The following is an 8,749-nucleotide window of genomic DNA, read 5'->3' as shown; positions in this document are numbered from 1 at the left end:
ATACACCCAACCCGTCACTGCCAGTATCATCATCAATCATCATCAACTTAAAAAAAAATTAAAAAATCTAAACCTGTATATATGAATCTATATATACATAAACATACATACATATATATATATATGAACAGATCAACATCTTCATCTTCATCAACAAATCAACATAGCAACAGATCGGAGGCAGATCTACCCCCGTAGAAACATATCGGAGGTAGATCCACCGCTGTAGAAACTGATCGAAGTCTGTGGTTTGTGGTCTGTGGTCGGAGGTAGATCGAAGTCTTGGCAGATCAACACAGCGAGTTGATCGAAGTCTGTGATCGGAGGTAGATCGAAGTCTGTGTACGTTGCAGTCACGGATGGGCGAAGTGGACTACGGGGAGGAGGAGAAGAGGCGATGAAGGACAGTGGTGAAGGCGAGGAGGGGAGGAGGCGACGGAGGGTTGGACCTTCGCTTCTTTCTCATCTCTCAGTCACACAGAGAGTAAAGGGGGAGAGAAGAACGAGAGAGAGAGAGAGAGAGTGGTTGAGATAAAATAATAACATAACCACTAATTTCTAAACATATATATCTATATACACACGGGACTGAGACATATACACACGGGGACTGATCGGGGCATGCTCGGGCCGGGGTTCGGGGCTGGAGCCGGGGCCGGGCCGGGACTGAAACATGTATCCCCGTCCCCGGCCCGAAAATTATCGGGGAATTTTTTTTTATCACCATCCCCGGCCCGTCGGGGGTATTTTTCGGGGAATAACCGTTATATTCGGGATCGGGGGGTCGGGTCCCCATCGGGCCGGTTTCAGATTGCCATCCCTATTGGCAAGTGGTGATTTTAGTTAAAAAGTCAAAAAATTATTAAAAAATCAAAAAATTAACAAATTATATAAAAAAGTCAAAAAAATTATTTTCTCCCTACTTTTTACACTTTTTTTTATAAAAAAAATTAAAAAATCATTTTAAACCTACTAATTTTTTTACATTATATTTTAATTAAAAAACCCAAAAAATTACTAAAAAAAAACCCGTTGGTAGACGAGACAAAAATCAACTTAAAAAAGACAACTAAAAATGTTTTTGCCAAATGAAGACTTATTCAGCCTAGGGATGTATCCACAAGCCACCTGAGATTCTCAGAGGCCAAGCAATCGAAGAAGATCACAACAACAAACGCTGAGCTCGTCGATTCTCGTATATATGGCTACGTTGGCCAAATTATTCAACAAGGTCACTCACTCTCCTCAGGTATATCTCTCAAATTCCTCTTCGATAGTGATTGCAAAATTGTCATTTGTTTGTCAATACCTAATTGTGTGCGCAATTGCTTTCGTTCTCTTTTGTTTGGTTGCTGAGAAATCACAGGGAAAATAAAATTAAGAGAGAAATATTTTTGGGGCATTTTAGATTTTGCTGCTATGATTCCAATAAAAAGAAGAAAAAAAGGATGCTTGATTCTTTGTGATTCTTGTTGGTAAAAAGATTGATAACTGAAATTTTTGATATCTGATCAGGTTATTTGTATTTGTATTACTGGGGGGAACAGATCAACTTATATTCACTTCATTAAATTTATGAAGGAAGAAGGGGAGAAGGAAAAGGATGATCAATGGATTGAGAGTAAATCAATTAGAAAATTAAAAGCAGCCTCATAACTGAAGCTTCTATAATTAAATTAATACAAATGAAGGATTTGAAATTAAAAAAAAAAAAAAAAAAGCCCTCTGGATCATATATCGCTGAGGTTGCTAGTTATCAAGCACTTAGGACTTGGGAGTAGGAAAAAACAAAAGGAAATAGTAAGCATACGCTAAGAACTTCTTTTATTTACTCGGTGCTGAGAATAATTGAACTTAACTTGTACCCAATTTTCCAGCCAGAAGTAAATATATTGGAACATGTAATCGCATCCAACACTTCCTAAATGCATTACGACCTGTGACCTTTTCTAATAATTAAATTAGGGAAAACAAAATATCCAAGTCAAAGACACCCTCTTTACAATTTTTTATTATTTTTATGCTTTTAATTACTCACCCACATCCTATAATGTGAATGTAGATATGCAATGTGGGTTGCAAATTTTTTAACTTTTGCTATATGTCTATAATTTAATATATTGTAATACTTACATCCATTTTTTGTTCTTCAGCATAGTGTGCCAAAGGGAAGTGTAACATTGAAAGACTTGGATCCACGTGTTTCTGTTCACTTTGGGATCCCGTCCACTGCATCAATTCTTGCTTTTGATCCCATTCAACGCCTTCTGGCAATAGGGACACTGTGAGTAATGTTTTTCTTTTTTAATTATTAAATGACATTAAGTTCAGTTGATGTGGGACTATGTTAGGATGCTTAGACTAAGGCTGCTTACTATTGGTTTTGTGGTGGTTTTGGATACAGAAATCTATGCTTTAAAGGTTTTTACATGTTAAAGAAGTCTTATAGGTTTTGGAGATTGAAAAGGGTTGCAATGTGCTTAGTTTCCAAAATTAAATAGTTAATTTCAGAAAATTAACTTTTGGAGGCCTTTAGACAAAAACCAATTAGAGGTTTAGTTGTTACATTGAAGACCAAAAGATAGGCAAAAGGGTTGGATTTGATTTAGGCTTGATTGGGTGGGGTTTTGGGTTTTAAATATAGGTTTTGAACAGTAACTTGGGAACGTTAATTTGGAAAAAGCAGCCGCCAACCATTGGGTCAAATATGAAGTTTTTGTTAAGTCTAGAATAGTCTAGTTGTCAAAGAGTCAAAATTTCCTAGAATTTTAAGTCCTAGTCATAGTAGAATTAGGAGAGCCAACCACCTATAACCATTAATGTAATTAGGAGAGCCAACAACCTATAACTATTTATGTAAATCTTTCATTCTATGGAGTTGAGTTTTAAAGAATTATAAGAAGCTTTTGGAACTTGTGTGATACATTCCTTTGGAGTTCTAGGTTGAATTCCTATAATTTATTCCTCATTTGTTGTTCTTGGGTTACTGTTTACAATCCCCAAATAGTGCCCTTTTCAGCCTTGAAACACTACCAAATCAAGCCTAACGAACCCTAATATTTTATCCTACACATTGGCCATCAATGTAACTGTTGTACTCTAAAATAGTTGTTTTCTAGGCCCACTAATCATATGATTTCTGAAAATCCTGCAACCTGTAATTTTTGAGAAGTCCTTTCTGTCCATATACTCTATAAACCTTCTTCTACCATTTAAAATCTTAAACTTAGAATCCCTGCTTACCCTAAACCCACCACAAGTCTACTTTTGGGCTGCCTTAGGTTAAGTTTTCTAAAGCTGTCCTCCGTCATCTAACTTAATCTATGTCCTTGTTTGCATGCTCTCTGCATCATTAGTTGACAATAGTACATGAACATTTTCCTCGTTCAGTGGTCAATTCAAATGCTTTTAAATTTGAATAAGTTTGAGGCAAAATATTTACCAAATAATCTAAAGAAAAAGAGATCGTTAATTTATTAAGAGAATACTTGGTTGCATCAACTGTGCATGTGATTCTTTTAACTTCATAATTTGCTTTGTCGCTAGCAAGTCTGGCCCAGTTTATGTATTGTGATGTCAACGTATCACAATTATTAGCTAAAATTGGGTGGGTAATCACAATCTGTATGGCATAAGAAGGCAATTCAAAACATAGTTGTCAACCTTAATTACTTTTTGTAATTTTTTTATTATATAAATAAGATTTTATTAAAAGAACACCAAAGGAGTGTCAGCCCTATGCAATCAAAGAGAAGTAAAACAAAAACATAAGGGATTGACTTACTCTAGACCCTCCCCAAAATGTAACTTAACCTTGATTGCACGTTTGAAATGATATCACCACCAATATTTTAATTAATGTTTGGGGGAAGAAGGAAAAGATGACCTTTGCATGTTGACCCCATTTGAACTTCTGTATGTTGAATTTAAGTTCCCATTTGGGAACAATTAACCAAACTTCATGATTCTATCTATTAGTAATTCTCTCTCTCTCTCTGGGACCTCATTTAATGAATCACATAAGTTTTATGGTTACGAGTTTTCCAAAGACAAATATCTGAACAATATTTGAAATTTTGTCAATTAGAGCAGTTCTACATCATGTAGTAGCTGTTGGAACCAACAGATGGGCATCCAGCATTATGAGGCACTGATTATGGTTTTTTGAATGTTAATTTTCTCTGGTTTCCTTTGCTTAATGACTTTCTTCTTTCATGCTCATTGCAGTGATGGTAGGATTAAAGTGATTGGTGGTGATAATATTGAAGGACTTCTCTTATCTTCCAAGCCATTGCCCTTCAAAAACTTACAGGTCTGGGAGCTAGATGCACAAAATGATCATCTTTCCTTTTTTCCTTTTCTTTCTTGTTTACATTTCAAATTTCGTTGTAGTCCTTCATCAACATAGTTGAATTTGATCTGGTTTTTCTTAACTTACTCCGCATAGTGCAATTTCCTTCATTTGCATTGGATTTGTTTCACACATTTTGCTGTGGTTGGATTTATCAAAAAAAAAAAATGTTTTGCTGGTTCTTTGCGATTGCTTGATATATCTTACTCACATTTTTTTTAATGCATCTAAATCCTTGAATGATAGTCCATTCATCGAAATTGTTTTTTCTTTGTCTTTCTTTGGATGTCCACTTATTCTACTTTGGAAAATCAATGTAGGAAATTCCTATCTTTCCTACATGCCCCCTTTTATATATTAAAATAAAAAAATAATAATTTCAAACACCGACTTAAACATGGATGGAGGGTAGTTTTGAAAATTCGTACTTTTTATGCATGTAGTTGAATGTGCATGCATTAAATGATGTCTCCTTAAGAACTGATGTTCTGGGGACAATTAATTTGGGATGGAGGGAATATTTGTTTTCTGAGATGCAAGTGATTTGTTTACATTTAGTTTATTTATGTGTCCAATGTATGCCCTTGTGATGTCAAATGTTGATTGTTGAAATATGAATTGGAGGATGCCATTGAAACATTTTTGAGAACAGAAAAATATGAAACGGCCACAATTTGTTTAATGATACTAGTTGTTTTTTTTTTTTTATAATCTTTTTGTTTTTTTATTCTCTTACAGTTCCTAGAAAACCAAGGGTTTCTAGCCAGTGTCTCAAATGAAAATGAACTTCAGGTACTGATTTTCTGTAGGCAAGTTGATCTTGTGAAGCAATTATGACTTATAATCTGTCTTTATCTTTGCATACAGTCTTTTGTTTTTCTCCCTTTTAATTGCTGACACACCTTTGATTTTGGCAGGTTTGGGATCTAGAACGCAGGTGTATAGCTTCTAATTTAAAGTGGGAGTCAAACATAACTGCTTTTTCAGTTATCTATGGCACCCATTACATGTAAAATACTGCCAAAATTGTTTTGCCGCTCAATTCAGTAGTAATTGGCTGAAAATGAGAGCTTAACTTGGTTATAGCCTAAAATATTGTTTCTTTGTTGTTACGTTCAGGTATGTTGGAGATGAGTATGGTTTTTTGTCTGTATTGAAGTATGATGCTGAAGAAGGAAAAATTCTACAATTGCCGTATCACATTCCTGCAAATCTTATAACTGGTACTGACTCATTCTTCCATTCCTGGTAATGTGATATTATTGAAATCTTAAAAAAACTTGTAGCTAGTACAAAAGGCTCTTACAGTAGAGGTTGGGAGAGATACTCGGTAGGTAGCCTTACCCCACTTTTTATTTTTTATTTTAATTTTGTGTGGAGAGGGTAGTTCCCATAACTTGAACCCATAACCTCGAGGTTAGGGGCAGATAACACTTGCCATTGTGCCAGGTCATGACTTCTTATATTATTGAAATCTTACATTAACAAATTTGTTGTCTCCATATTCCAAGCACACACCTCAAATCCAAGTTATGTGTGTGTGCATTGCCCCTTTATTTTTTGAATTGGTATCTGAGCTATACTAGCAATTGTTTAAACAATTAGAAAAGGGGCCCAACAATGAATATTGACCTCTCTAACAGTCTCCTTCAAATGCAACCCCATATTGCAATAAAGCCTTTAATCCAACATGATGCAAACAAGAAATTGAAAAAAAAAATGTAAAATTAGCATTAAGTATGGAAGGACATTTTAAGGTGTAATAATAATAATAAAAAATTTCCTGGTGGGTGGTATGTAGAATGGATAATTCATTATTCTGCATTAACAACAAAAATAACTAAATTTTCAGATGTTTTGAATTATTTCTTTTTGCCGATCGTCTCTCTTTCTTCCTTCAATTTTGTGTTTATTTTTTTTAATATAATAAATACCATATTTTGTTCATTCTGCAGAAACAGTAGGGATTTCATTGCCCAATCATCAATCTGTTGTTGGTGTGCTCCCACAACCTTGTTCCCTTGGAAATAGGCAAGACAAGGAATACTTGAACTTTCTCTGTTCAGTTTTCTGGTTTTGATTTTTTACACCATGCATCAAGTTTTGTTACCATGAGTTTATGATACTCTATATGTGGAGGAATACCATTCTTGAAATATTTGGTTAAAGAAAAGAACTGCTAGTCTGCTATAGGTTAGGAAAAGATGGATACTAAACAGAGGAGACATAAATAAGAAAAAGTCAAAGAAACAGGTCAAATAGCCATACCCGCAGTTTCAATCTGATTTATCTGCGAGACAAAACAAAATTGAAATAGAAGTTTTCTTGCTATATGCATAGCCTACTTCTATTTTTTTTTTGTTGATAAATAAGCAAATTTATTAGAAAAGCATCAAGATGATGCAAAGAATACAAAATTCAAATCCCCAAGGAAAAAATACTAAGCTATTAAATCCTCCACAAAATCTACATAAGCTAAAACATCTGGATCAACCAACCCCGTAACCCAATTATATAACACCATAAACAGCTGCCTCTCCAACCAAGAAATACTTCTACTTATTCTTAGTTTTCTCATTACCACTGGTGTGTTCATCTTTAGGTTAGAATTTGGCCATTAAGAAGTAGACATCAGCCTTGCAAAGTATGACTTTGCATTTATCTTTTGGATAACCTTGATTTGACTTTCGAAATATGTTTGAAAACTCTTGTACTGCACTCCAATAAGAACCCGCTAGATGGCAACTTCCATGTATATGCTGGCAGTTCTTGAATATTCACTAGCCTTTCCATTTAGGTTCATGTCTTTGCATGAACTGAGTGCCTAACAAGGACATGGATGCCAATTTTTTTTGTTTTTACAAGTATTGTATACAAGAAAAGCGCAGGAAAATGGGACCCCTCATTGGTTGGATATGAGGGTGCAACAAGACATGTACAAAAGGAAAACTCCTGACAATTAGTAAGAGTAGAATCCCTTGAGAACTCAAGCAAAGGATCTGAATAAGACGGAAAGCTTCCAAAAATAAGGCAAAGAGCTGAAAACAACTCCTTTCAAGTTATGAACTGGGATCTTACTTTTGTTTAATGTTTATTCTATCCCTTTATGAAGAGGCACATCCCAAGTTTCCCTCAAGCTACTTGTGGGCAACCCTCCAACAAAAAGAATGAAAGCAATTCTGAACTCTTTTAAATCCCCCTTGATGAAGCATTTATGAAAGGGTAATCATGAGAATTTGGCTTCTCTCCTTTGCTTGTCATCTTTCTGACATGGCTCATCATCATAGAACACTTGAAACTTGTGAAGATAATTCACACTTGATCAAATTGAATTGTGGTGTAATTAGTTAACCACTAAACAAAATTTACATGCTAGAAGTCATTTATGGGTAGGGCTGGGCATAGGGTTATCCGAACCGCACAACCCGTCCAATCCGAACCAATCCGCATACAAATGGGTGGTTTCGCAGACACAATGCAGGTGGATGCGGTTTGGAATATGACATAATTGCGGGTTGCGGGTTTAACCTGCACCCGCAAGAACCTGCCTGCACTTAGAATTTTTTTTATTTTTTTATTTTTAATAAAAAAAACCTAAGACGGTTGATTTCATTCATCCTATCCTAGATATTTTTGGCCAACCTATCAAACCCTAATTTCATGATTCTAAAAGAAATATTGTAGAGACCATTGTTTTTGAATGTTTTTGTTTGCTCTGTGAACATTGTAGGAAATTGAATCTACTCCTTCATGGAGGGAAATTGAATCTGTTAATTACTTTTAAATTGAAATCAATCTTATATTATATTGAATCTGGAAATTGAAAAAAGTCCAATCTGCAAACCGCCCGCACATTTGCGAACCCTATCTGCACAAATCGCAACCCGCACTGTGGGCGGTTGCAGGTTGAATTTTTCTCAAACCGCATACATGCGGGCTAGTCCAAACCGATCTGCAAACCGTCCAAAACCGAACTACGAACACCCTTATTTATGCGTACTTTTTAATTTTCTTTTCGTGATTACTCTCTTTTCCCCTTTCTTCCTCGCATTTTTTCTGTTATCCTCATATATAATGTCATTTGAAGATATCCTATTCCAGCAATAGCCTTATTAATGAGGACATCGTTCAACTCAACTCCATAAAGCTTGTCTCAGCTATATGGGGCCAAGCGTAGCAGTCCGATTCTGCCCCTTCGCTTTATCTGGGTCCATCCACATGCCAACATGTCTTTTTTCATGACCTTCAGATGCATTGTTTTCGTCTTCACTAATAACTGCAACAACTTCAAAATATGGAATTCTCTTCTCCTTGGTTGCCTCACTCATGTTTTCTACATGGCTAAACCATCTTAATCTATTTTCTTCAACTGTTCTCCAATTGGTGCTTCCATAATCT

The 8,749-nt window shown here is 35.4% G+C and overlaps 1 protein-coding gene across 5 annotated transcripts in view; it reads left to right on the top strand.

Moving 5' to 3' along the window:
* The first annotated feature begins 831 nt into the window (after positions 1–831).
* Positions 832–8,749, top strand: part of LOC114291999 (transducin family protein / WD-40 repeat family protein) — a 33,034-nt gene continuing 25,116 nt past the window's right edge. For 2 of the 5 annotated variants that reach the window (XR_014333936.1, XM_028235903.2), the window contains exons 1-7: positions 1,050–1,249; positions 2,154–2,284; positions 4,228–4,312; positions 5,090–5,143; positions 5,269–5,360; positions 5,471–5,574; positions 6,307–6,382. Coding sequence is in view for 4 of the 5 variants with exons in the window: in XM_028235903.2 (XP_028091704.2) it covers positions 1,202–1,249; positions 2,154–2,284; positions 4,228–4,312; positions 5,090–5,143; positions 5,269–5,360; positions 5,471–5,574; positions 6,307–6,382 (590 nt within the window). In the remaining variant the exon portion in view is untranslated. Of the gene's footprint in view, positions 1,250–2,153; positions 2,285–4,227; positions 4,313–5,089; positions 5,144–5,268; positions 5,361–5,470; positions 5,575–6,306; positions 6,383–8,749 lie in introns of all 5 variants that reach the window. The other 3 variants (XM_082876744.1, XM_082876747.1, XM_082876754.1) reach the window with 3 other exon arrangements.

This window comes from Camellia sinensis, chromosome 1, assembly GCF_055761805.1.
Source record: "Camellia sinensis isolate YWXY chromosome 1, ASM5576180v1, whole genome shotgun sequence".
Taxonomy (NCBI): domain Eukaryota; kingdom Viridiplantae; phylum Streptophyta; class Magnoliopsida; order Ericales; family Theaceae; genus Camellia; species Camellia sinensis.
Note: the sequence above shows the minus strand (reverse complement) of the source record. Positions and strands in the feature narration are given on the sequence as shown.